This window comes from Delphinus delphis, chromosome 15 (assembly GCF_949987515.2).
Source record: "Delphinus delphis chromosome 15, mDelDel1.2, whole genome shotgun sequence".
NCBI classification, from domain to species: Eukaryota; Metazoa; Chordata; class Mammalia; order Artiodactyla; family Delphinidae; genus Delphinus; species Delphinus delphis.
The window spans coordinates 65,256,089-65,283,671 of record NC_082697.1 but is presented as its reverse complement, the minus strand read 5'-3'; the positions used below and the strand labels follow the sequence as shown (position 1 = coordinate 65,283,671).

General features: G+C 52.0%; 2 protein-coding genes across 4 annotated transcripts in view; one reads left to right on the top strand and one right to left on the bottom strand.

Annotated features, from left to right (window-relative positions):
• The first annotated feature begins 3,962 nt into the window (after window positions 1–3,962).
• GPRC5B (G protein-coupled receptor class C group 5 member B) overlaps window positions 3,963–27,583 on the top strand; it is a 36,134-nt gene continuing 12,513 nt past the window's right edge. Inside the window, exons 1-4 of one of the 3 annotated variants that reach the window (XM_060031843.1) lie at window positions 3,963–4,101; window positions 13,193–14,206; window positions 21,209–21,318; window positions 22,682–24,266. In XM_060031843.1, coding sequence (XP_059887826.1) covers window positions 13,201–14,206; window positions 21,209–21,318; window positions 22,682–22,726 — 1,161 coding nt within the window. In that variant the 5' untranslated portion in view covers window positions 3,963–4,101; window positions 13,193–13,200 and the 3' untranslated portion in view covers window positions 22,727–24,266. Of the gene's footprint in view, window positions 4,102–13,192; window positions 14,207–21,208; window positions 21,319–21,627; window positions 21,685–22,681; window positions 24,267–27,583 lie in introns of those variants that run through there. The other 2 variants (XM_060031844.1, XM_060031845.1) reach the window with 2 other exon arrangements.
• Window positions 25,790–27,583, bottom strand: part of IQCK (IQ motif containing K) — a 126,189-nt gene continuing 124,395 nt past the window's right edge. The window contains exon 9 of the mRNA XM_060031847.1: window positions 25,790–26,716. Coding sequence (XP_059887830.1) covers window positions 26,661–26,716 — 56 coding nt within the window. The 3' untranslated portion in view covers window positions 25,790–26,660. The remainder of the gene's footprint in view (window positions 26,717–27,583) is intronic.

The window sequence follows — 27,583 nt, the reverse complement described above, 5'->3', positions numbered from 1 at the left end:
GCTGTGAGATCACTCACATCCCAACTTACCGTTGTACGATAACAAGAACCCCTATTGTTTAGGCCATTTTTTGTTCTGTTACTTGAATACTGCCTAACCTACAGCTTTGGGGACATTTGGAGCATGCCCCCATGTTGGCCTCACAGGGAACCACAGGGGCCACGATGAGACTATTCCAAGTAATTTGTGGACCACAGACAAGGACCTGTGGGAGCCAATGCAGGAAAGAAATAGCAAGTGGTTGCTACATGGTGAGGACAGTTGACACCCTGGTTTGTGGACACCTGTGAGGCAACCCGATGGGGACTCTGGAAATAACTGAGGAACACTTTGCAAGAGTGACTGAATCTTCTAACACATAATGGGAGGCATAAGTTACACTGAGGCAAGAAAGAGTGTGATGATTGATTAGTGATGTCTGTCACAGGCACAAACCCATAGAGTGGTAGCAATGATATGTCCCACACTTGCTTACTTCTGGCTGCTCACTCCAAAAATGCATCCAGAGATGACAATAGCCTGAAGCGTCCCTCACTCCCACTCTGGAGGGAGAGTCAAGCTCTGGAGTCTCTGGGGAAGCTGAGCCTCCAAGCAAGGGCTCCCAGAGCTCCATTAATTGGGGGCACTCCCACATGCCTTGGACTAACCACCTCTCACACTCTAGTGAAACAGTCTGCCTCCTCAGCTGGCCTGGAGCTCCCTGAAGCAGGATCCACCTCGTGTCCATCTGTGAACCACAACGGGATCAGGCACAGAGCCTGGCACTTAGCACATACCCAAGGATCATGTTAGTGTTGCCATCAAGGTCTTCTATTCAGGCAGTCGCCTGTCTGAGGCAACTAGAGAGGTACTGAAATTATCCTATCTGATGCTTGAATCCCCATGATTCAAATTCACTTCTCCATGGAGTTAAGTTGATGTTTCCAGAAATTTCACCTGTGAGGTAGTGCAGTGAATGGGAAGAGCATGAGTAGCTAGGTTCACATCCTGCCTCTGCTCACTTGCCAGCCATGAGACTTCAGACAAGTCATTCAACCTTTCCAGGACTCAATTTTGTCACAGTGAGATACCGATATCTACCTCAGAAGTTTCCATGGGTAGGACGAGATGATCCACAGAAATGGACTTGGCAATTCCAGGGTCCTGAGCAGCACCTTCATTTGGAAGATGATCTATTTGGCAGAGAAAAGAGGTTTGGATACAGAATAGACATACTTCAAAGGCGAAAGCAAGGCTGGAATTTAATTATTCGCTTAGTCAACAAATATCTGTTGAACTGGGCACGGGATACAAGGATGAACAACAGACACGGTTCCTGTTTTCATTGAGCTTAGGGCCTCTAGTCACATGAGTAAGTAAAACTGAAAGTTCAGTTCCATAGTCATACTAATCACATATAAAGTGTTCAATAGCCACAGATCGCTGGTGACTACCATACTGGACGGTGCAGATAGAGAAGACTTCCATCATTGTGGAAAGTTCTTATTGGGACAGCACTGAGATACGGTCTAGCAGGGAGACAGATACTAAAAAACGAGCTACACAAACACCTAATTAAACATCGTGACATTTGTCAGTAGAAAAGCCGCAGGCAGTGCTCTCATCATTTTTCAGTTGAGAAGTAGAGCCAGGGAAGCCATTAGCTTGAAGTGGACCGAGTATCTGAGAGCTGACATAGCTCCTGGCACCTCCTAGAGCTGTTCCCTCCAGGGCTGGAAACCGGGAGAGCACTCCGGGGACATGAGGCTTGTCTGTGATGATATCTGACCTTGCAGCAAATGACACTAGTTTAGCCACTGGTTGAGAGGAAGTGCCTGGGTTGAATCCTAGCTCTGCCAACTGTATGACTGTGGCGGGTAATTAACCCCCCTGGGCCTCAATGTCTCCATCTGTAACGTGGATGAACAACAGTATCTGGCATAGAGGGTTGCTGGGAGGAATAAATATTTTGAAGAATATAAAGCCCTTAGAAGATCTCCTGGCCCACAGTGAGTACTACATAAGTTATCATGATGATGGTGATGGGTCCTTGGGACCTTGAACTCTGGGGGGGGGGAGACGGGGGGAGATGCACCTGCTACTCAATAGCTTCCTTCATTTTCACCCTTTTCTTCCCAAAGTATCATCGCTCAAAGCTAAACTGATCATCACAGTCAGGGTCCCTCTGAAAATAAGCCGGGAAAGGGAATATAACCATGATTGTAATATTAACAAAACTCACACTAACAGTTTTCCATGCCAGGCTCTGTGTGAAGCTCTTTACAGGTATTGTGCTGTTTTTTGTTTATTTGTTTGGCCACACCGTGCGGCTTGTGGGATTTTAGTTCCCTGACCAGGGATCGAACCCGGGCCCTTGGCAGTGAGAGCGCAGGGTCCTAACCACTGGACCACCAGGGAATTCTCTGCATTATATGTTTAATCTTTACAATAACCCCAACAGGCATGTACTACTACAATTATCTCCATTTTGCGTATGAGGAAATTGAGGTTTAGAAAGTTGAATTTGCCCACGTTTACAGAGGGAAAGAAAAGGATCTTGGCGTCAGTTCCACTATATACCAGCAGGTGACAGTGCCCATCCATTTTCCAGTTCCCCAGTCTCGCGGGAACACTGAGGAGGGGTCGTACCGCAAACATTTAAAGATTGCCTACTGAGTGCCAGGCACTGTTCTAGGCGCTGAGGATACGTCTGCCGATGAAACTGGGCTAGTTTTCTGTTTTCGTGCTTCTTCTCCTCCATTTTTCCTTAAAATTAACATAAAATATTTGGAGAGTTGCGTGCCCAAAGGATACGTGGCCTGCCCGGGAGAAAACCGTCTTGGCTGCGGGGAGAGGATACTTGGGAGGCTGGAGGTTGGCGGGAAGGGGTGAGAATATCTGAAAGGTCCGGAGACCCCAAAGATCAGAGCCTAGAAATATGCCCAGAAGGGAGTGCTACTCCGCAACCCATCTTCCCGCCTCCCCACCCCGCTTCCCCCACGCAGAGAAGTGGGAAACAGGGGTCATCTCCCTGCCCTGTCTTGTAGGGCCGGGATGGGGTGGGAGGGTCTTACCCACACCACAAGTGGGGGGGTCCTCAAAGTTCTGGGGGCTTTTTTCGGGGGAGGGGGCGACCTGGAGAAGCCGGTCAGAAGCTGGAGCGCAGCCCCCAGGCCCGGTCGAGGCAATGCCGACATCGGACAGCCGGGTGGACTACGTCGAGCCAGACTTCAAGCGGGTCCCGCGGCTGCCCCGTGGGCGCGCATCCCGCCTGTGCCCTGGGCGTCTGCGGAGCGCCAAGCCGGTGGCCCCGGGCCTCCGAATGTGTGACCGGGAAGGTCGTGGACGTGTGTGTATGTGGATGATGTGCGGGGGGGACGGTGATGGGATACTGCGTGTGGAGCTACGTGAAGGGTTTACCGTGTGGACCTCTGAGTATGTTTGGAGTGGCCAAGGATGCGGGTGTTGGGCTCAGGGTGCGTAAAGGGACAAGGACACTTGGGGGGGGGAGGGTAATTGGAGTGTACCCAAGCGGGAAGGGGCTGCCTAGTTGATATTGGGGCGTTGGTGATTTTGGAACGCTCGCGGCGGAATCGTCTCTGCGCCCTGGATGGGGTGCCGGTATATTGTGGGGAAGTTAATGTTTAGGAACCCATGGTTTAGAAAGCCCCTCCACGTGTGTGTTTCTGAAAGTGGATCAACCTGGGGATGTGTCCGGCGCGTCCGGACTGCTTATGGACGCACTGTGGATGTGCGGGTGGTGTTCGTTAACTGGGGACACAGGAGAGGGCTAGTCTCAGCGCCGCAGGCCAGGAGCAAGGAGATTGCGCGGGGCTGCTTTCGGAACACTCAGCCTAGTCTGGGCCGGGGAGGGGCGGGGCTTGGAAGCTCCGGGGGCGGGGCGGGGCCTCCCGGGGGCGGGCCGGCAGGAGGGGCGGGGCCGCGGCGGCTGCAGCAGCGCGGGCCGGGCCAGGGGGCGCCTAGCTCGGCAGCGGCTCGCGAGTGAGATGCAGTGAGGTCGGACGGGCGGGCGCGCTGGGCTGGGGACACGGCTGCGCTGCAGAGATGTGACTCGGACCGAGGGCCAGCAGGAACATCGGCGCTGCGGGGCCGCGGGGGTCGGTGAGTGCGAGCCGCGCCGGTGAGGTGGAGGGCAATGCGGCGACCCCAGAAACTTTTCCCGCCGTGGACTTGGGACGGTTGGGGTGGGGTCTGCTTCTTGTGCTTTTCTGAGGCCTCCCCCAAGGGGTTATTCTGCTGGGGGAGCTGGGGGATTAGGGTGGGGGGACCACAGTGCGGCGGGAGACGAGCCGCAGAGGGCGGGGCGGGGGGCGGGGAGGGTTGGGACCTTTATGGGGGGAGGGGATGTACCCGGACCAGGTGGAGATCCAAGTCTCTGGGGAGGATCTGGGGGCGACCACAGGAAAGGGCAGCTGGGACTGTAAGGGAGTCCAGGCGTGTCCGAGTGACTCCTGTGAGGGCAGCCACGGGCAGGGCTGCGTGGCAAGCCCGTGGGGCCTGAGCACAGACAGGGCAGACGGAGCCGGGGGCACAGGGGCCGAGTTGGGGAGTGAGCTGCCGCACCTGCCATAGGGGCAGGGGGCCGAGCTCGCAGCCGGCCGTGGCTGCGCACTGCGGGAAAGGAGGGGACACCGCGGGCGAGAAGAGCTGAGCTCTGGGGCTGCGGGAAGAAATGAGGGGCGAATGCATACAATGGCGGGATGTTAGCGCTGCTGTTGCGGCCAAGCTAGAGGTGAGGATCAGCCCTGTGCTGCGTCCCCCCGCAACTTGGGGGACACGGGCTTCCAGCGCCAAGCACCCCGGGATCCCTACCGCCTGCACCCGCCTCGGCCTGGGGGAGCTGGCCAACCAGCCAGGGAGGGGGCGTACCGAGCTTACCACCGAGGACGGCTCCAGCGCAGCCCGCGGGTTTCCTACCGGGCTCTGTCACTCCCAGGCCTAGCCAACACCCCACCACACGCACACACCCACCCAACATGTCCCCAGTTCGCTAAGGGGCGGCTCCTTGGAGCGCGGACAAAGGCCCCTGGAGTGTGGCGGGCAGCCGCGTCCCCGCCTGGGGCCCCGGGCCACGCGCCACATTGGCTGCCCAACTGCGCCAGCATGGGGTGGGGGGCACCTGAGCAGAGCCCCGGAGGAACTGGGAAATCCTCGCAAAGACAAGAGAAGTGGGGGAGGGACTTGGCACAAAAGCTTTAGAACTTCAGCGGAGGAACCTTGATTCAGAAGTTTCCCCACGGGCGGGGGCTCTCTGGAGGATTTCAGACTTTGAGTTAAAACTGCATGCAAATAGGATGTAAATAGAATGCAAATAGTCGGTTGGGAGCCCTTCACTGGGCCAGTTTTGTACCTAGACTGCGGAGTGAACAGTTTCCTATCTGTTCCCTGCTCTGTTCTGAAAAGGGGTCAGCTGAGTTGGGGAGGGAAAAGATGGAAGTGGGAAGGAGTCGCCATTTGGGGCCCAGGCAGCAAGAAAAGCAGTTTTGTTAGAAAGAGAAGCTCAAAATCTTTATTAGTTAATGTGTTATTTCAATAAATATGCGAGCTACAGAAGTGGCAGATAAGCCCCTGCTCTCAGGGCACTGGGGAGGTGGGTGAACACTAAATAAGTAAATAAATAGTAAGTAGCTAGAACTTCTGATGGGGATAAGGGCTGCCAGGAAAAGAAAGCCGAGTGCTGTAAAATAAAGTGACAAGAGTATGTACACATAAGGGAAGACCGTGCTGGGGAGTGACACGTTAGTGGAGCCCCGCTATGGGGGAGGGGGGCACTGACAGACGCAGGGGGAAGACTGAACCAGGCAGAGGGCACCGCAAGTGCAAAGGCTTGGAGGTGGGAATGAGTGCAGAGAAAATGAACAAAGGCCATTGTGGCTGGAGCTCATAGGCAGATGTGGAGAGCGGGGTTAGAAAGGGGATGGCAGGGACCAGCCAGACCACGATCTTTTGGGCCATGGAAAGGAGTTTAGGTTTTATTCTCCTTGGACTGGTGAACCCTTGCAGGATTTGGAGTGGAAAGCCACGAGATCTGATTTTTAAACGCTCCCCTGACCTTTACAAGGAGACGAAAAGCAGCTTCCTTTTCATTCTGCCTCTGAGGGTGGCAAGGCGCCGGGAGCCTCCGAAGGGGACCTGTGAGGACTGCTTTGAGCCTGGCTGGCCCTGTAAGCCTACGCCAGGGGTAGGTCAGGTTTTAAAACCCACTTCCCACTTTTAGGCAGTTTTTGTCCCCCCTAAGTGGCCCCCACCCAGAGCCCAACGCCCCATAAGCATTTCCATGCGGAGCTTCCTGGGGGTTCTGAGTTAGTCACATTTTCTTCTCAGAAATTACAGCCTCAGAGGAACCATCCACCCTGGAACGGGCAGCCAAGGATGCAATTTGCATTTAAATGATTGCTTTTATTTACAGGGTTGGAGCTGCTTTGCATATTCATGGATCACGGAGCCTGTGTTCTGGCAACCCTGTTTACTAACCTGTGAGGGTTATTAAATCCAAGGGCCCCCAGATAGGCTGGTGGTCTGGGCGGCCTTGGGAACTGAAGATTATGAGATGGTGTAACTTGCAAAAGACATCAAAGGGTTAGATTGCAGGTCTGGGAAATAGTTTAATGTCAGGAAACCTTGTAACAGTTTAATCCCTCTGGAGCAGGAAATGCACCAGCGGCTATAATGGGAGTGGGCAGGGACAGAGTATGATGCTGGGGTGTGTGGGGGGGCTGGCTCTGCAGCCTTATCCTGGGCTTCTGTCCAAAAGAGGGAGTCCAACAAGGGGTGCAGTGGCCTTGAGGTCAGCAGTTGGGAGAAGTGGGTTCTAGTCCCGGCTCGGCCCATCAATTCCAGGAAGCCTCTGGCCAAATTGCATTACCTCTTTGTATTCCCAACCGGACAATGGGAATCGTAATTGTAATAAGCCAGGACCCAGTGCTCCCTGTCTGCGGTGCTGAGTACTTTCTAAGTACGTTTCACATCAGCCTTGTGAAAGTGGCACTATCATTATCCTTGTTTTACAGAAGAAGAGACTGAAGGTCAGAGAGGTTAAGTGAGTAATGCCCAATGTCACACAGTTCTGTCTGACTTTCCTCCAACTGAGGTCTTCCACTCTTGAGGAGACTGACGGGAGTGTAAATCCTGTGCCAGGTATTCATCGGGTACTGAACTGTTAGACATGCCCAGGGCTAGGAAAGCCCCCCCAGATCTGTTTAGTTTTTCTTTCCCTTCCATGCTCCAGCGCCTCCCCGCTTCTTTAGAGAAGGTGGGTTTAAGATTCCTCTGCTGGTAGCCCCCAAGGCGAAGCAGGTCAGAATGGTGTGTTCCAGAGCAGTTTTGTATATCTTGTGTCTCCTTTCATATGGGTAGATGGCAACGTGGGGATGCTAGTTCCCAGGAGAATGGCTGGTGTCCCATTTCTGGGTGTCTGGCTCTGACTCCTCAACAGGGACACCCAGTTTCAGGCCACGCAGGCTGGCCTCAGGTCCTCCAGCACTGGTTCCTCTCTGGAAAACCACCTTCACAGCAAGGCTCCCATTTAGAGCACCTGCTGTGGGGATCAGGAGAGTTTGGGAGTTTCCAAGGTAGACCACCCCCAAAGGCTTCTCCCCTTCACACCACCTCGGGGACCTCTTTGCTTGGTGTGTGACTGGGGAGGCTGGAAACCAGTGGTGGACAAACACCTGGGTGAGCCCCTGTTTCAGCCCCATCTCCATGGCAACCACCCCTCCTGGAAAAGCAAAGTCAGAAAAGTTCATAACCTCAGCGCATTCGCCAATCTTTTATTTAAAACTTTATATAAGTGCTTACCCCATGCTATCTGTTGTCCTAAACTCTAATTATTAATTATTTTAATCCTCACAAGAACCCTGCAAGATGGGTATTATCACCCCCATTTTGCAGATGAAGAAACCGAGACTAGTAAGGTTAAGTCAGCCGCCCATGGTCACAGGGTTCTCGCAAGTGCCAGGGGCAGAACTTGAAACTGGAAGTTTCTGCTGCTTGGCCAGGATTGAGCCTGGGAGAAGCAGCCCTGCTTGTGGCCTTCGGGCAGGCAGCGCTGTCCTCGCGCAAGGAATCTTGCCTGCATTCTTTCCAGCCTCTGCAGGCCCCAGCTTGCGAGGAACATGCTGCTCCACCACCTGCCGGTAGCTTCTGGCCCCTCTGCGGGGAGAGAGAGAGTGTGTGTGCGCGCGCATGCGGGCCTGTGTGCGCGGGCCTGCGTGTGCGATGCAGTGTTTTTAAGAGCGTCTGAATGAGTCACATTTCTGGGAGCCTGGCTGGCAGCAGAGTAATTAGTATGTGAGCCGAGTCTTGCACATTCATCACTTTATTCATTACTCCTTTTGAGGAGCTGCATGCCTACATCCCACGGGTCTGTTGCCATGTATTCATCCCTTCCCAGTCAGCCCTGCCTTGCGGCTGACTCCAAACCTCTAATCTTGTTTTGTGCAGTTTGGGGTTCCTGGAGAGCTGCTCCTTTCTCAGCAGCGGGGCGGCCCCAGGTGGCTGAGGGGGTAGGATGGGGCTTACCTGACAGTGGGTGAGATGGAGCGTGAGTGAGCACTGACCCCTGGGCCTGGGGCAGGGATAGTGGGGTGGAAGGTGCCGGGCCATCGTCCAGGCTCCCCCACTGCATATGCTCGTGCTTCTTAAACCTCAGTGCACCGAAGCATCTGAGCACACCTGGAGCTTATCGTAGGGCTGTGGAAACACAGGTGGCCAGGCCCGCTGCTGAGCGTCTGCATTTCTAACCAGTTCCCGGCGATGCTGCCGCTGTTGCCAGTCTGAAGATCAGACTTTGAATTAAGCCTCTCAGGCCCTCAGTCCCCTCCTCTATAAAATGACAATGAGAGCATCTTCCTGCCAGGTGACATGAGGGCTGGAGACCACGTTTAATCAGTCGATTGATTCAGCAACTGGGCCGTGAGCCCTGCCCATGTGCCAGGCACTGGGGAATCGGTGCAGAACAAGACAGACAAGAGCCTGGGTGTGTGGGATCAGACCAAAAGAGTAATAAAATAAAATATTTGAAAACTGTGGCACATGTTATGAAGATAAGGATCGGGAGTATCGGTGTAGAGCATAAAGAGGCAGAGGGAACCTAATTGAGATAGACTGGCCAGCAAGGGTCTCACCGTGTGACGTTTCCAGAGCCCTGGTCTGTAGTAAGAGCCCAGTAACAATAGGACAATTGTTTGTCTCCTGGCTCCACCGCTTTCTAGCTATGTGACCTTGGACAAGCCACCTGGCTTCTCTGTTTTATTTCCTGTAAAATGGAGACAGTAATAGAACTTGCCTCGTGGGGTCATTGTCCAGATGATAAGCTATTAATATATGTGAAGCGCACAGAAGAGGGCCTGGTGCACAGTGAGCACCTGTGCGAGCTCACAGTCATTGTCGTGGTCACTGTGGCAGTAACAGAAAACTCTGCAGGGCAGAACCCCCCAGAAATCCTAGATGAGCTGGACTCAGCGTCATTCCGTGAGGTGGTGTGTAGCCTCCCTCCTGTTCATCCTGGACATTGTTCTGTAGAACGATGGCTGTCACCTCATGGGCATCTTTAGCAATGAAAATGACCTACTTGGAACAACTGGACCCTATGGAAGCCTCTGGCTGCCTGGATGTTGGGTAGAGAGGGCTTCCTGGAAGAAGAGGACCACATCATGTGGGACGTAGAATAGAACTTCCTTGTTAGCAAGTAACATAAACCCACCTCAGACTGGCTTAATCCAAAACAGGGAAGTTAATTGGCTGCTGGAACTGCAAAGACCAGGGTATCTGGCTTCAGGCATAACTGAAGCCAGCCTTTCTGTGTATTGGGACTCTGGTCCATCACGTGGCCGTTTCCTGTGAGTCAGCTTTACTCTCAGACAGGTTCTGTCCCTGTGATGCTAAATAAGTCCTCCCCAGCTCCAGCTGTATATCCTTGTAGCTTATTAACCCCGATAACAAGAGAAAACCTCTTTCCATTTACTTCTAGCAAAAATCCTAAGACTGATTCTCATGGGTCTGGTTGGGGCCAGGTGCCTGTTCATGAACCAGTCAGTGTGGCCAAAGGGTGGGATAAATGCTCCGATTGGCCAGGCTGGGTCGGGTGCTTGCAGCTGGGGCTCAAGGCGGCTCTCCAAAGGAAATTCAGGAGTTCTCTTCAGAAATGAGAGAAACGGAGGCAGGACGACAAAAACAACAGCTGTCCCAGAAGGAGAGGGTTCCAACCTTGGGAATGAAAGCAGAAAGCAAGAGTGTATCTATTTCCCATCTGAGAAAGGAGCCGGAGCTAGAGACCTGGACCACAGCCGTAAGAACCTGCACAATTTCAGAAGCGTGGTCACCATCTTGATATTTTCTTCATCCACACTGGTTTCCTGTTGTGGCTGGAAGGACAATCAGGAAGGGGGACGAGCTGGTGGAACCCAGTCCCAATTTGTAGGCAGGCCTGGAGAGAGGAGATTCCCCCAAGAGAATGAGGGGAGGCAGCTAAAGAAGGCCAAGTTCTTGCGAGGAAAGGACCTGAGGCCTGAGGCTGAGAGGCCTGTGGCTGAGAGGCCTGGCTGGTTTCCTGGCTTCACCCTCATCAACTCTGTTCTCCGGCATATAAACCAGGCTTTCTCAACCTCAGCACTGTTGACATGTGGGGCCGGATCATCCTTTGTGTTGAGAGCCATCTCAGGCATTGTAGGATGCTTAGCCGCTTCCCTGGACTCTACCCACTGGATGCCAGTTGCACCCCGCCTTCCCCAGTTGTGACAACCAAAAATGTCCTTAGACATGCCTCAGTGTCCCTTGGGATCAAAATTGCCCCTGGTTGAGGACCACTGGCCTGCAGGTGGGTGGGAGAGTTGGGGAGAGCGTTGGTGGTCAAGACTCCAGAAGCACATTCCTACCCGTCCTCTCCCGGCCACCCTGGAGGTGAGACTGGCTGATGTGTGGCCTAGAGAGGCCGCGTGGGGTGTGTCTTGCTGTCACTTGCTGAGAAGTCTCCTGATGAGAGGCCTAGGGGAAACCCACTGCACTGTGTCGGGGGCCTGGTGGCATTTTGTTTCAGCATATCCGGTTCTGAAACTTTGATTCCCAGTGTGCTCTTGTGAGATGCAGCTCTGGCTAGGACAGTATTTTTTTAAAGGTGGTACGTTGGCATATGCCAGTGGGTATGCAACGTGAGTTCCATCAACAAGTATTTCAATGTGTTGAGTTTTCTTTTGAGTCGATATCAAGGACTTGGTGAGTCAGTTAAGTAAATAACTTACGGGGGGTTTGTAGACAAGGTGTAAATGGCCGAGGTGGCTCTCCAGTGACTGGAGTAGCAGAGCCCCGAATAGCGGCAGGACCATGGGCCTGATCGCCAGGGTCTGGGGTGCTTGTTTCAGGAGCGTCTCTTGCCAGATGCCTTCCGTTCCCAGTCTGCCTTCTTTCATCTATAGGCAAAGAAGCTGGTCCATAGAGTACCAGGCTCCTTCTCATTCTGCAGCATCAATAATTTATCCCAGTTGATGGCCTTGCGGCCAAGGCAGGATCAGAGCTGCTCACCGTATCCCATCAAGGAGCAGAGAGAGAGGTGGTCGATACCGCATTTACTTAAGAAAGCCCCAGGGATGTGCTGAGCTGCCCTGGAGGTGGCTGGTTACAGCCTCACTGTGGGTGGAGCTAAGGCCGTAAGTCTGGCTTAAGACGCCTGGAAACATCACTGCAGAGCTGTGCAGGCATGGCTTTCCCAAGGCCAGGCTCCCTCCAAAAGCAAGGAGCTGGTGGCAGTGGGTAGAGGAGAGTCCTGGTGAGAAGTCTCGTTCACTCAGTATTTAGGAAGCATCTAGTGTGCTTTTAGGCTAGTACTTGACCAGTGGTGCTCATCCTGGTGATTTTCCCCCCAGGGGACACTGGCAGTGTCTAAAAACTTGGGAGGTTGTCACAGTTGGGGGAGGGGGTGAGCTTCAGTCACCTAGTGGGTAGAGGCCAGTGATGCCGCTACACATCCTGCAATGCACAGGACAACCCCCCAAACGAGGAAGAATGAGGCCCGAGGCTGAGAAACCCTGGTTTATGCTGATGAACGAGACAGACAGTGGCCCCGTCATCCTGTAGCTAGCGGTGAAGAAAGACAGGAAGGGAGGAGAGGAGGAAGGGACAGGAGAAACAAAGTAAACAGGCAAAAAGATGACAGATGCCATTAGAGCTAAGAAATAGATGAGAGACGCTGGGGGTGGGGATGGGGATGTGACCTTGGCCAAGGTCTGAGGGGATGACATTAGAGCTGAGACCAGTGTGGGGAGGGGCAGTTTTCCGAAAGAGCAGGGTGTGGAGGGTAGTCTAGGCAGAGGGAGGAGGGGAAGACGAGACAGGGGTTAATAAGCCCATCTCCTGGCGGCTGTGTGGACTCCACGAGGCATGGAGGCATCCCCGGCAGAGGTGGGCTGGCTGGAGTGAGAGGATGGACTCTCAGCAGATATTTGTGGGAGGGGTGGGATGTGCGAGGGGAGAGGGGGGAAAGGGTGGAACCCAGGAAGACTGTTCACACTACATTTGAAACGCTGGGAAGCTTCTAAGAGGGCATGCGTCTAGGAGCTGAGTGGTGTGACCCTGGGCAGGTGTCCCAACCTCCTCAAGACTGTTGTGTCACCGTCACCTGTGTGAGGACTGGATGTGTCCGGGTGTCTGGCCGAGGGTGAGTCATCGGTGAATGTCAGCTGTAAGCGCTGAGAGACTGAAACGGGTAGTGCGTGCCCCTCTCCCAGGCTGAGAGACTGAAACGGGTAGTGCGTGCCCCTCTCCCAGGCTGAGAGACTGAAACGGGTAATGCGTGCCCCTCTCCCAGGCTGAGAGACTGAAACGGGTGGTGCGTGCCCCTCTCCCAGCGAGCGCTCGGCCCATGACCGTCTCTTCAAGTCTCATTTTATTCCCTTATTTTTGAAGAGCTCAGACATGGCCTCAAATTCAAAGAATATGAAAGAGTATCCAGAGAAAGTGAGTCCCCCTCCCATCCTCTCCTCCAGCCACTAGCACTGATGGTTCACGGCGGTTCACTGAGCCCGGACTAGGGGGTAGATGGGGGCCGAAATCCCCGCCCCTCCTCCAGGCTGTGCTGCCTGGAGAAGGGGGCTGGCGGGTTTGAAGTGAGGTGGGTCTTCTGAAAGAAGTCAGGAGAGTGGGAGTCTTACAATGAATTGGTCTTTTCCCCCCAACTTTTCTGGAACGTTCACGGTGTCAGAGAGAAAGATGAGAACCCACCAGGTGCTTGCTTTCCTCCTGCTCTTCGTGATTGCCTCCGGGGCCTCCGAGAACACCAGCACGTCCCGGGGCTGCGGGCTGGACCTTCTTCCTCAGTACGTGTCCCTGTGCGACCTGGACACCATCTGGGGCATCGTGGTGGAGGCCGTGGCGGGGGCGGGCGCCCTGATCACCCTGCTTCTCATTCTCATCCTCCTGGTGCGCCTGCCGTTCATCAAGGACAAGGAGAAGAAGGACCCCGTGGGCCTCCACTTCCTCTTCCTCCTGGGGACCCTGGGCCTCTTCGGCCTGACGTTCGCCTTCATCATCCGGGAGGATGAGACCATCTGCGCCGTCCGCCGGTTCCTCTGGGGCGTCCTCTTCGCGCTCTGCTTCTCCTGCCTGCTGAGCCAGGCGTGGCGCGTGCGGAGGCTGGTGCGCCGCGGCAAGAGCCCGTCGGGCTGGCAGCTGGTGGGCGTGGCCCTGTGCCTGATGCTCGTGCAGGTCATCATCGCCATCGAGTGGCTCGTGCTGACGGTGCTGCGCGACGAGAAGCCGGCCTGCGCCTACGAGCCGATGGACTTCGCCATGGCCCTCATCTACGACATGGTACTGCTCGTGGCCACCCTGGGGCTGGCCCTCTTCACGCTGTGCGGCAAGTTCAAGAAGTGGAAGCAGAACGGGGTCTGCATCCTGGTCACGGCCTTCCTCTCCGTGCTCGTCTGGGTGGCCTGGATGACCATGTACCTCTTCGGCAACGCGGAGCTGCGGCAGGGAGACGCCTGGGGAGACCCCACCTTGGCCATCACGCTGGTGGCCAGTGGCTGGGTCTTCGTCATCTTCCACGCCATCCCAGAGGTCCACTGCACCATCCTGCCCTCCCCGCAGGAGAACGCACCCAACTACTTCGACACGTCGCAGCCGAGGATGCGGGAGACGGCGTTTGAGGAGGACGTGCCGCTGCCGCGGACCTACATGGAGAACAAGGCCTTCTCGATGGATGAACACGGTGCAGGTAAAGTGGGCACCGCCCCGCTGGGTTAGGCTGTTCTTCTCAAAAGTGCTCTCTCCTTTTTCTCCACCGGGGCTGGGTGGTCCTGGGGATGGTCCTGGCAGATCAGAGCCTACAGACGTTGACCGCTGTGCTGAAACGGGCCCAGAGCTGCATTCTTATTTAGCATCAACCAATTTAATATAAAAAGCCGGGTTTCTGGCCTTTTTCGCAAATATGGATCTGGCAGTGCTGGGCTGCCATTCCCACCTGGCAGCGGTCGTGTGAAGCTGGCTGCAAAGGCTCTGTCTCTTACCCCTCACCGAGTTGTGGTGGCCCTTTAGGTGGGGATCCACTTTCTCTTCACCACACTCCCTGTCCCGGCCGCTATAACATATCAACGTTAAGTCCCTGGCTCCCTGGAAGTGTTTACGATTGCAGCCCACGTGCTGGATGGATGCAGGGGATGACGAGGGGCAGTGCTCTCCAGTCCCCTCCCCTACCTCTGTCTCCAGGAGTGTATGAATTTGGGCCCTGGAGTCAGACGTCTGGGTTGGGATCCTGCCTCTGCCGCTTCCTAGATGTTAAGGCTTTGTGTACCCCATAGACCTGTTGAGAGGGGTAACATACTGAGGGGCTCCCACGGCACCTGGCTTGTTGGATGTGCATCTTGGTTGGGTTTCCCCGAAAGCAGAGCCTGCGATGTTGTAGGTGGTTTCCTTAGGAGGCGGTCCCTGCCAGGGAGAATGAGACTGGGATGGCAGAATCGCCAGAACGAGAGCATCAAAGAGCTGGTTACCGCCGCGGGCAGCTGGGGCTCATCCCTGCCAGGGACACGTGTAGAACGAGCCTCAGAATCGATCCTCGGAGGACAGGAGGCTGCGGCATCTGTCCACCAACTCCTATCTCCCGCCGTCATGAGCGTCTCCCAGGGCTCCCGTAAATGGGCTGAACAAGTTCCATGAGCCCGCACGGCAGAAAAGAGATTTTGTGGATACTTCGAGTGGAGGTGGTCTGAGCACCCAGGCTGTGTGCCACCGCTGCGGCGGGATTCCCAAGAGGGAAGAGCCGAGAGGAGGTGGCCCAGGCCCCAGGCGCCCCTGCTGTAGACACTGGAGAAGCGTCTCTTACAATTGTTGCTTAAAGCAAGTCGGCTGAGCTCCCAGCACTTGAGATTAATTAAAATGGCTTTTTCTCAGTTACCTAAAAATTTATCAGGAGCTACAGTAATAATTAGCAGCAGCAGTAGTAATAATTAATCACCTAGTATAACCATTTATTGAACACTGCCTCCATGCCAGGCACTATTCTGACTTCTTAACCTGCATTATCTCATTAGTTCACCCCTCCACCTGATGAGGTAGGGTCTGTTATTATCCCCATCTTACAGATGAATAAATGGAGGCTGTAAGAGGTTCAGTCTTGCCTGATGACATACAGCTAGGAGGTGGCCCATTCCAGATGGTCGTGGTCCCCTTTTCTCTGATGCTCACCCAGGTGCCTGGGCAGTGCCCACTGTCTGGTCATACTACGAAGTCAGCCTTGTTGGGTTGAGTGCCGAGGCCCAGAGCACAGCCACCCACCCCTGCAGGCAGGGGGGAAGCACATCAAGCCGCCGGGTCCTCCAAGGCCACCCTCAGCCCTCCTCTCCACCAGGATGTGCCCAGCTGCTTCTGAACCCTTGCTCCTGGCCAGACCCACAGGAGAGAATGACAGACCTTCCCCCCCCACCCCGCCTGCAACCCCACCGTGGGTAGAGTCAAACATCCTGGTGTGGCCTTTATCAGAGCTGCTCCCCTCTTACTGGGAAGCCCCAAGCCTGCAAGCCTCTGTTTGTCAATAGATTTGGCAGGGATGAGCCGCAGCTCTGGTGGGGCTGGCTCCGTGGATCGCCAGGAGAAGATGAGGGTCAGGATGGGGGTCATCACTCACTGGGAGGCCAGAGGGCCCCTCAGGGCATGTGATGAGCAGAGGCCAGGCACCTGGCCAGTTCCTGGGGTCCTGGTGAAGCCACCTGTTCCTTGGCTTCTCCTGGAATAGGATCCTCTGTATCTGAGACCCATGGACTCCCCTTGGACCTCAAAGGTAACAGGAACTCTCGAAATGGATGTAAATTTTTATACATTCAATTGGGAATTAGTCTATTGCTTTGTCAGATTCTCAAAGCCATTCGTAATCCCCGGAAAGTTAAGAACCAGTGTTGCTGAACCTGATCATCTAGTTTACTTGCAGTGAAGGGGGGCTGCTAGAACTACACAAGCAGTAGGGGCTTCAAAAGTAAGGATGGCTAACCTCTACTGGGTGCTCACCATGGACCAGGTACCATTCTGAGCATTTTAGCGGCTAATCTCATTTAATCCCTACAATAACCCAGTGAGGCCCGCTTTGCAGACAGAAAACTAAGGCACGGAGAGGCTGAACAACTTGCCCAAGAGGCAGAGCCAGGGTTTGAACCCAGGCGGCCTGACTCCAGAGCCCACACACTGACCACTCTGCCACAGAATTTCTCTTCTCTTCTTAAAGCACTTGAGTGTCCCTCATCTCACAGATGTGTCAGGACTCTGAGAAGACAGGGATTATAGGTCCCATTTTACAGAGCAGGAAACTGAGTCCAGGAGTGTCAGGCAACTTGTCCAGGCTCCCAGCAGAGCTCCCAGCAGAGCTCCCAGCAGAGCAGGGAGAGAGAAGGTTGGTCTTCTGAATCCTGTGCATCCTTTCTTGTGAAAATTCATCCAGTACGTCATATCCACGTAAGATCCAGAGATCTAAGGGGTTTGGGACCCACGTCAGTACCAGGAGTACCAGTGCTGGCACAGGGCATGATGGGGTCTCCAGAGGTGCCCCACAGGCCCATCTGTTTCAAATGCTATGTTCCAAAGCCAAGGAGGTTGTCCCTCATTCCCCTCTTTCTTTTCCAAAACAAAAATAGCTTTATTATTCCTTTCTGATGACAAAAGATCAACAATAATCAGGTAGGAGTTCAGCAAGTGAAAATAATAAAAATTGCTCAGAATCCCATTGCCCAAAGGCAACTACTGCTGACTGTTTGCTCTCATCTTGCCAGACATCTCTTGATGAGCGCGCACACACACACACACACACACACACACACACCCCAATCCCGCAGAGCAGTTCTTAACCTGTCTGCACGTTAGAATCATGGAGGGAGGCCTTTCCAGGTCAGCGACAGCAGAGCTGCAGTACTCTTTTCACGAGGCAGCGATTACTAGGAGGTACCATCATTTATTTTTCTGATCTTAGCTGGTGAATATTCTGCTCGTTTCTGGCTTTCCGTATAAGTAATGCTGCAATGAACGTTCTTATCCATCCATGTTTGTGCCCTTGATCAATTAACTCCTACACATGTGTCAAAAGAGTCTGCACCTTTCAATCTTGATATATACTGCCGGATGCCACCCCACAGAAAGGTGGACTAATTTAGTCTCCCCTGAATAATTATATGAGAGCCCCATTTCCCCAGCTCTTCACCAACCTTGGATGTTGTCAGACTTAACAGCCCAATTTTGCATCCTCCCAAATGTGTTTCTGCCAAAATTCACATGGGCATGAGGCAAAGCCAATTCCCTTGGAAGGCTCACAGGGGGAGACTAAATTGTCATCCTGGCTAGGATTGTCTTTGTTCTGGAAACACTACTTTGCTGGCTGGGGAATGCCTGGGCACCCTCCCTTGCCATGGTGAGAACAGCTGTTCTCATCTTTGGTCTGACCTCAGCCAGCTTGTATTTTAGGGAACTAGGCCCCACAAGGGGCCTTGCCCGGGAGCTACAATTGGCCCTGTTTCTCCTGTATTTTATCTACCCAGCCTTTCAGGCTCTGTACCCTTGAGAGTCCATCCCTGAAGTCGAGATGGGAAGGGCATTCCCCAGGCTGGACTGTGGCTCAGCCACTGCTCCCTTATTTCCTTCCCCCAGTGAGACCTCAGATATGTAGGACCTCGCCAGCCTGCTGTTTCTTAATGAGTATCAACAAGGTGTGAGGGGGGCTTCCCTGGTGGCGCAGTGGTTAAGAATCTGCCTGCCAACGGGTTCGGGCCCTGGTCCGGGAAGATCCCACATGCCGCGGAGCAACTAAGCCCGTGCGCCACAACTACTGAAGCCCACGCGCCTAGAGCCCGTGCTCCACAAGAGAAGCCACTGCAATGAGAAACCCGCGCACCGCAACTAGAGAAAGGCCGTGTGCAGCAACAAAGACCCAACTCAGCCAAAAATAATAATAATAAAAAATAAATTAATTAGAAAACAAGGCATGAGGTATGTGATAGAAGATGAAAATACCCTGAAGGGTATAGCACTTCAGATCACATGTTGGAAAGCGTTAACAAGGTACATTAAATGTTCACCTTTCAAAGGAGCAAGAAAGAAAAGGGTTCTTTCTTCTGTTAGGGGATTTGGCTCTCTGATCTCATTAGGCCAAGGGCTATTTAAACTCTGCCCCTTCGCTTCCCAGTGGAAGGCCCTGTGCCAGTCAGCTTTGGGGGCAGGGCGAATCTCGCCTCACTTGCAGAGTTTAAACAGGAGAAGACTGGCATTTAGCCTATGATCTTACATTCCTGTTGGGACCTCCTTATGGATGAGCCCTACTTGCCTTTCAGAGCTGACCCAGGTCAGAGTGGAGTGTTAGTTGGAAAAATCTGCTCTGAAGCAATTTAACCAAAACAACACAAAACAACAATGAACTAAGGTACTGGGGGTCAGGCTTCAGAAATGGATAGATCCAGGAAGCTCAAGTGATGACAAGATTTGGTCTCTCTCCAGCTCTTGGCTCTGTTAGAATCCTGGAAGCACACGGCTCTAGGCTTACACAGAGTCCCAGCAGAAAAGAGGAACATTTCCCAGGATGCTTGAGGAACAATCCCAGAATTAGCCCTGACTGGACCTGATTGGCCAGGCCCCAATTATATGCCCACCTCAAGGCCAGGGAAGGAGACAGTTGTAGCCAGTACTCAGGACCTAGAATGTGGGAGGGATGTTTACCAGAGGAGAACAGCAGATAACCACTACACAGAGGGATCCCTGGGCCAAGGTATCCCACAGATGGCCTGTAGAGTCTAGCCTTTGTTTTTTGAAGAGAATGGTTTAGAGCCAGATCCCCCCACCATAGCCGGCAGGGTCTCTGCATTATGAGGAAAGCTGTGCTGTTTGGTTTTCCCTCTCTTTCAAGGAGGTCTCGGCTAGGAATTGGGACTAGTGAGGGTCCATGGACTCTGTCCCCTGGTCCACTTCTCTACTTCCCAGGAAGGTCATCTTCTTGTCAGCCTGTGCATGGGAGCTGTTGAAGGCTTGAAGATGCTAAAGCAAAGAGTCTGTTTTGGAACATGCATTCCCCACCCTGCCTTGGTTCAGTCTGGGCTGAGTTGCCCCTAATGCAGGGGTCCCCAACCCCCAGGCCGCAGACTGGTAGTGGTCCTTAGCAGTCTGTGGCCTATTAGGAACAGCAGCAGGCGAGCGAGCGAAGCTTCATCTGCCGCTCCCCATCGCTCCCCAACGCTCGAATTACCATCTGAACCATCCCCCCACCTCCAGCCCCCCTTCGGCCCCTACCCTGCCCCCGGTCCCTGGAAAAATTGTCTTCCATGAAACCGGTCCCTAGTGCCAAAAGGTTGGGGACCGCTGCCCTAATGTCACTTCAATTCAGACTGCTGCTAAGTAGCTAAATGTGGTTAAAAACAAAGTATCTGGAGCCAGAATAGTGTGATGGTCAAGAACACAGATTCTCTCTGCTTGGGTTCAAATGCTGGTTCTTACCAGCTGTGTGACCTTAGGCAAGTTACCTAATCCCTCTGTGCCCCGTGTAAAATGGCATCTCACAATTGAGAAAGACTTTTGTTTTGTTTTGATTTTTTTATAGTGCTTCTTGTTTCTGTTATTTCTTAATGGACTATTTTTTAGAGCAGTTTTAGGTACAGAAAATTTGAACAGGAAGTACAGGGAATTCCTGCCTGCCCCCTCCCCTGGTTTTCCCTATCATTAACAACTTTCATTAGTGTTACATTTGTCGCAGTGGATGAATCAATATTGATACATTATTATTAACTAAAGTCCATAATTAACATTTTAGAGGTCACTCTTTGTACAGTTCTACGGGTTTGGACAAATGCATGATGTCATGTCTCCACCATTATAGTATCACCCAGAATAGTTCCAATGCCCTAAAAATTCCCTGTGCTCCCCCCAAACCTTTGGCAATCACTAATCTTTTCACTGTCTCTATAGTTTAGCCTTTTCCAGAATATTATAGTTGGAATCATACAGTAACTTTTTACAGCCTGGCTGCTTTCACTTAGTAATATACATTTCACGGTTCCACCACGTCTTTTTGTATCATCTGATTTTTCTTCACCAAAAAAAGGAAATTTAGATGTCTAAAAGTACACTGCAAATAAGAAACACCATTTACTCTCCTTTCAGAGGTAGAAAGTGATGACATATTTTGCTGTCTTTGCTTCAGATCTCCCTTTTTTTCCTGTCTACAAATGACCCCACTCATGTGTCTGGGGCCCCTCTGTCCTCTTCCCCGTCACTTTTCCCTGAAGACGTCTGACCTCTACCATGTACTTGTGGTCCAGGGTCTCAGGGTTGCCCACCTCTGTGTGTATCCAGAAACCGTGTTGCACAGTGTGGTGTTGAACTTGTCAGGGATGGCACTCAGTAGTGAGGAGGTCTTTTGTCAGAAAACAACTTCTGAGGGATACAGGCGCTCCCGCATCACCCATGGCCCGCGGGGGCAGGGGAGGGCCGGGCGAGGCTCCACCCGGGGTCCCCTCCCTGAGAGCCGCCTGCGCCCTGGATTCTGCAAACTCCCCAACCCCACTGAGACGGGTCAGGCTCCAAGAGAGCCAGAGAACAAAGCGCCTTTGTGACTTTTGTTTTGAATCTGGCTTGTGACAAAGGGGAGGGGTGGGGGGGGGGTGTGCCTGGAGCGTGGTGTTGATGCAGGGGAAGAAAACAAAATTCAAAATTGTGTCTTCTTTTTTTTTTTGGTGTTGCCTTTCCTTCCCTCCCTCAGCTCTCCGAACAGGATTTCGCAATGGCAGCTTGGGAAACAGACCCAGCGCTCCATTCAGAAGTAACGTGTATCAGCCAACTGAGATGGCCGTTGTGCTCAACGGGGGGACTGTAAGTATCAGGAGGTGATGTTTGGCAGGAAGCCTAGGAGTGGTCAGTGTTGGGGGGCAGCTTTGATGGGGACACACCGCTCTGCGGAGGCCGCTTACAGGGCTGCAAAGACAGCGGCTCACGTCGACACCCCTTGCGGCTAGGATGCATGCAGTGCTTCCATTTTTCTCCTTTCCTCTCGACCCCCGTTCTCCATGCACGGAACATCCACCTGTACTTAGCTGACCGTTTGTAGATTCGTTTGAAAGAGTCCCTGTTTCTTGGGGCTCTTGCACCCAGTGAATTAAGTCTCTGGTTTTCATTATGCAGAAGGTGCCCCCGTCCATGCTGTCCTTCAGAAGTGACTTTTAGGAAAAGCCCAGAGTCACGAAACCCTGGCAGATTTTGCTAGCATCCAACCTAGTTGAGCTCTCTGTCCCCTGCTCCCCGCCTGCACACCGTGCCCCAGCTGCGTACTGGGTTCCAACTTCTTAAAACATTTCTGAAGAAACTGAAGTGATTATCATTTCTCTCCCGCGAACACAAAAACAGGTTTACTATCTGATGCCAAACAGACCTTCAGCAGAATTGTCACCATTTACATTTTGCCTCCGTGGACTTACATCATTTTCTTTCTCTGGCAATCTAAAAGCTCACTCTCATTCCCACATTTAATTTCCAAACATAGCTACATGCTTCTTTCAGAAACAACACATGAGCCAGTTTACACGTGTAAATTGGATTTCCATTCTTTATATCATGTGCCAATTCCATACCTCCACCTGGACTTCTTTGTTTTTAATGTGAGTCAGGGATGGTCTCTGATCTCTGGAGGGAACTTTGGTTTTCCTGGCCTTCAGATGGGATGTGATGCATCAGTTTGCATTGGCGTGGAATGGGCTCAAAGCAAGCGGGCTCACGGATTGCGTTTGTGAAGACCCCCAGCCATCCACTGGCCTGTTTATTGTTGGGCACTAAGAAAAGCCTAAGTTTCAAGCATTTGGCCTGTGTGTTTTAATAAATTTAGTTAGAAAATAGCCCCATCAGTCATTCTTATCATTCTGATAAACCTTCTGATCAGTCATTCTTCAGCCCCCCTGGTCTGGTCAAGGCCAGTGTGCATAAAAACACCCTGGATTTAGAAAGTGAGGTGGGGTTCTGGGTAAAGAAACATATTTGTTCAGGTTCATGATTACAGAAAAGGGCAGATGGCCTTCCCCAAAATGGAGCGTCCTACATAACACATAGTGGTTGCTGCCTTTCCTGGGAATTATTCAGCCCAGAAAAGACAAGGTAACTTATCTATGGTACGTTGTTAACAAACTGGTTTCTGACGTTGACGTTGCAAAGCACGGAGTTCTTAGTGTGTTATTCCTGTTTCCAGATCCCAACTGCTCCGCCAAGTTACGCTGGAAGACACCTCTGGTGAAAGACTTTTAAGTTCCAGAGAATAAGAATCTCTCTTACCGATTTTATTCCCTGGCTGTGTCTTTCTTGAGGGAGAAATCAGTAACAGTAGCTGAACAAGGCCGCCTCGCAGCCAGGAGATTTGGAAATCCTAGACAAGGGGATTTTGTGTAAATGTGAACACTGCTGAACTGAAAAGCTAACACCGACTGCCCTCCCCTCCCCTGCCCCCCCCCACACACCCCTACACACACACCCACACCCACCCCTACACACACACACACACACACACCCCTAATACCAAACCAACCTCAAACCCTGCAAACTAAAGCAAAGCTAATTGCAATAGGATTAGGCTCACTCGAACATGTGGCTGAGAAGACTGTTTCATCCTCTGGGTATAGAACAGAACCAAGTTCACAGCCAGTGGGCCGGGCTGATGTTGGTTGAACATGGAGATCCCACACCATCGCCCCTCCCCAGCAAGTGCTGGACCTCAGGCAGCCTCTTGGAGATGACCATGTCACTGAGGAGGATGAATTGTGGCTTTCCCACAGGCCTGCCTCTTGGTTTTCACATTTCGGGGGGGTCAGGAGCAGTTAAGGAGATTGTGAGTGTGATTCCGAGGCGAGGCCCAACCGAGTCACGGGGAGAGCTTTCAAAGCAGTGGTGGAGGGAGCCTGCCACGTGCCAAAGAAGAAAAGGCTGTCTGGGAGTTGAAGGGACCATCACTTAGGAAGCGGCCGCCAGCCACTGTTCCTTCTCTGGGCCTCTTGCTCTGCCGTCGATGGCAGGAAGCAAGCATGCCTCCTTCTGCGGGGCAGCTTCTGGCTGGGGCAGCCGTCTCTCCCCTGATCACCTCTCCCTCTTCCCTCCTCGTGAGTGTTCCTCCAGCCCTTCCCCAGTTCCATCCCCACGTCCATTTCAGAAGCTCAGATGGGACCACCAGCTCAGAGTGCACTCGCTTGGCCAGAGGCCAATGCCACCGCAGATTTCCCATGATGCTGTCACCCGGCAGGGGTGCCCCAGGGTGGAGAGGTAACGCCTGCTGCCTAGCAAGCAGTGAGTTCTTGGGTCTTCTATGCGGATGTAGTGAAAGGTCCAGGGTGGGGTGAAGCACGTGAGGGTTTCTCGCTGCTTTGGGAGGGTATGGGGGACATTTTTGTCTTGGTTTTCTGCAAGTTCCATGAAAATGGTTCTCTTCAAAGCCCATTGTTTCTGTCATGATTTCCGTCTGTCCTCAGCAAGTCATTCCTTTATTTGGCATTTCCAACATCTCGGCCATTAAAAGCCCCATGTTCTCTGCACTGTTTGGCCAGTATAATCGCTAGCAATGATTCAAAGCAAAGAGTTTTAACCTGACGGCATGGAATGTATAAATGAGGGCGGGTCCTTTTGCATATACTCTAATCACTGTATTGCTTTTTTCTATAAAACCAACCCATAAGCCTTTAACCTTTAAAGAAAATGAAAAAGGTTAGTGTTTGGGGGGAAACTGACCTCTTCATAAGCCGTTATGTCTGAGCTGAGTATGTTTTAATAAACCTTCTGATTTTTCTCGAGGCCCTAGTCTGCTGTGTCCCATCCTCTCCCTCCCCTGCCCGCATCCTTGTAGAGCACCGGGGTAGCGAGGCCAATCTGGCCACCCCTGTGTAGCCCTCCTTCAGATTAGCGCATTTCCGTGGGTTGCCAGCATGGGGAAGAGGGAGCATGGCGCCAGAATGCCGCCCCCTACCTGACCTTCGGGAAGCGCCCGCCCGCCCCACCCCCGGAGCACGTGCTTGCTTCTAGGGAGAGAATCCCATCCCAGCCCTCTGTGCCAGGAGGGTCACTGGGTGGACTGGAACTTGGAGTATGGGGGCGGGGGGTGGACGGAGAGAAGCTAGGACCCGGGGTGGAGGCAGATGCGTGCAGACCCAGCATTCTGAACGTCACAGAAATCTCTGAACACCTTGGTCCCATCTGGTGAAAAACGGCCACGTTACATGTTCTCGTGCTGGGAAACGGTCGCTCACTCACACTCCCTGGAGTCCTTCAGAGCTCTCTGATCCCATCAGTGACTCAGGCTGCAAGAGCTCCCCTTGCAGAGGGGAGAGCAAACACGGTCATGTCCTCTCTAAGTTCTTGGTGGTCCAGGCGTGTCAGGTGGCGCAGCATAGATGGCTACAAGCGGAAAGGAACGTTTCACCACCGTAGAAATGGAACCGGCTTTGAGCCACAGGAAACCTCACTTATTGAGACCTTTTTCTTTCCTTTTCTTTTTAAATCTCTGATAGTTTTTGCACTTCTGGGTTTTATTTTATTTTGGCTTTGAGGTCAAGAGTGGGCTGAATGCTCTCCCAGTGAGGGTGGAGACAGGGAGTGAGGGGAGAGGGCAGAGAACTGTTCTTACAATGGCTTCACCTGAACGGTGCGAAGAGACATCTTTGCCAAGAGACTGTGGCAGCCAGCTGCCCCCACGGAGTGAAGTTTAAATACAAAATTAAGTGGCACCTCTGTTTAAGGTCTGTTTATGTAAACAAGACATTGGGGGAAGATGACCTGGAAGGAGAGCCTATGTGATCAAAACACCTAATTGTAAGCACAAATCTTTCCAGGTCCAGTTATCAAACTCACCTTGGGACTATAAGAGCCACTCTTTCCCCTCTAATAGAAAACGGTCATTCTGTGCTGGATTCCTCCCCTGGAGATGGAGTGGAGGGAGGGAGGCAATCGGCCCCAAGAATTGACAAACCGGGAAGTTCTGTGTGTCTCAAGGGTTGCAGATTTGGTTGTTGAAAGCTGGGGAGTCACTGTTCTAGCACAGATTCTGTCAGGGCCCACAGAACGTGGGCAAAGTGGGAGGGGTCTTCCTGGTTAGGCAAGGCTGAGTTGAATCCCGAACCGAAAGGGAGCATTGTGGCTTTTATAATCCAATGATGCAATGATTATACCAGCTTACAAGGAGTTCTCAGCAGGTGCTTTTTATTCATTGATGAAGAGCTAAGGCTCGTTTTTGATAGATAATATATATTTATTAAATGTATTAATGTGTGTTTTATAATGTACCTTTATCCTCCCCTGGCTGACTGTTGCATACTTTAAAAAAATCGTTAAAGAAATTTCAGGACAATCAATGTGTACCATAAACGACTGTATATAAATATTACAAATTTAAAAGACTGTAAAGCATGGGCAAATAGGTTTTATTTTCAAAATGCTGTTCTTAACACAAAAAATAAAGGCTTTACTATTTACTTAAGACGTGTGGTAGCTTGTCAAAACAACCCAATACAACTGCTTGGCTTTCAGATCTGCCTGGAGGCTAAGTCCGTGGCATTTTGAATGGGAAAATCCTGGTTAGCAGCAAACTGCAGAACAACTGAGGGTAATAAGTCAGTTTACCCATAAAATGAGGAATCTCTATAATGCTTTGGGGCCTAGACAACAAAAATTCTTTATCTTTATTGTTGTCTGCGTTGAAGTGTCTTATCTTGATGCAGTCAAAGTTAAGGGTCAGTCTCCTTGGGAAATGATCACAGGCAATAATGACTTTTTTATGAAAAGAGTACTCACTGGATAAACTTAAAACCCACTGCAGAGGTTTGGGACTTTATTTTAAATATGGATCTTTGCAAAGGTGGCCAAAACTGGGAAACTGGTAACTAGAGAAAACTTCAACATCTCTTGGAATCAGAGTTCACGGTACATTTTAGCAGTGGTTGGTATAGAAGAATACTCCTGAAGCACTGAGGAAATATATGGATGAAAGAATAAAATTGGGGGATAATGCAGAAAGTTAAAACTAGTACTTTCTTATGATAAACTATTTGCACTAAAACACGTTTGCAACGAAAGATTCTTATCCGAATGCACCAAATCTAGTTGTTCAAGAAAGCACAATAGAGGAAGCATAACCTGAACATTTTCCTCAAGTGGAGTAATTGGAGCAAAGAGGGGAAAGGTATCGACAGCTGTTAAGGTTGCGGAGTCTTAGCTGTAGCCTCTTCTTCATCCTCCATTTTGCATTTTACTGCAAAGAAATGAAAGAGAAAGTCAGGGTCCATTTACAAGCCTAGACAGACTTGGCTTCTGGAAACTGCAGACTTCGATACACAGAAGTCAGTTGCTTCGAAACCCACTGAGCGACTGCGATGGTTCTGGTCCCGTGGATCTATGGGGAAGAACACAGGGCCTTTGTCCTCCACCGGCAGCACCTGAAGTTTCAAAGCCACTTCATGTAACGTTCACGGCCATTCTGAGTTCAGTTCAGAAGAAGGTCAAAAGTATGCTTTGCAGGTCGGGGGCCCTGAAGGAAGGAAGTTTTACTAAAGATGATGACAGATTCGAGGCTCTTGACTCGACCGAATCTGTCACCACTCACCCTGTTCCCCCCACACCCAAAATTAAAAGCTCAGGACAGCACTGGGGTCAGTTCGAGGCCAGAGGAGAATCTTTTCTAGTCTTTTATGGTCCGGACAAGAATGTAATCCAGGTGATTTCCTGAGTCGGCCAAACAGGAAAGTTAGCTGAACGCAGAGCACTGCACTATTTGTAAGGGTAATTGTCCCAATAGATAAAAGCCCCTTCCGCCAAATATATGGAAACCCAGTCCCCTGGTGGGTGGGAGATCCATTTGGAAAGACCCTCTCTTTTTAATAAATCTTCGCTTCTAGTGTCCAAGTTAATGCCTGAAGGGTTATTCAGAGCAAGGCTGCAGGCTCTGGTCATGCTTGAAGAGCAGTGTTCGTGTAGAAAGGGTGTTGGGGGTTGGTACTGTGTAGAGCAGAGGTTTCGGTCGAGCCTGAACTCCCAGTGGCTGAGGGCACACGCTGGCCATGGACCCCATCACACGCAGTGCAGTGGACTAAACAGGCTAGCCCAGCAGTCTTCAGGCTGG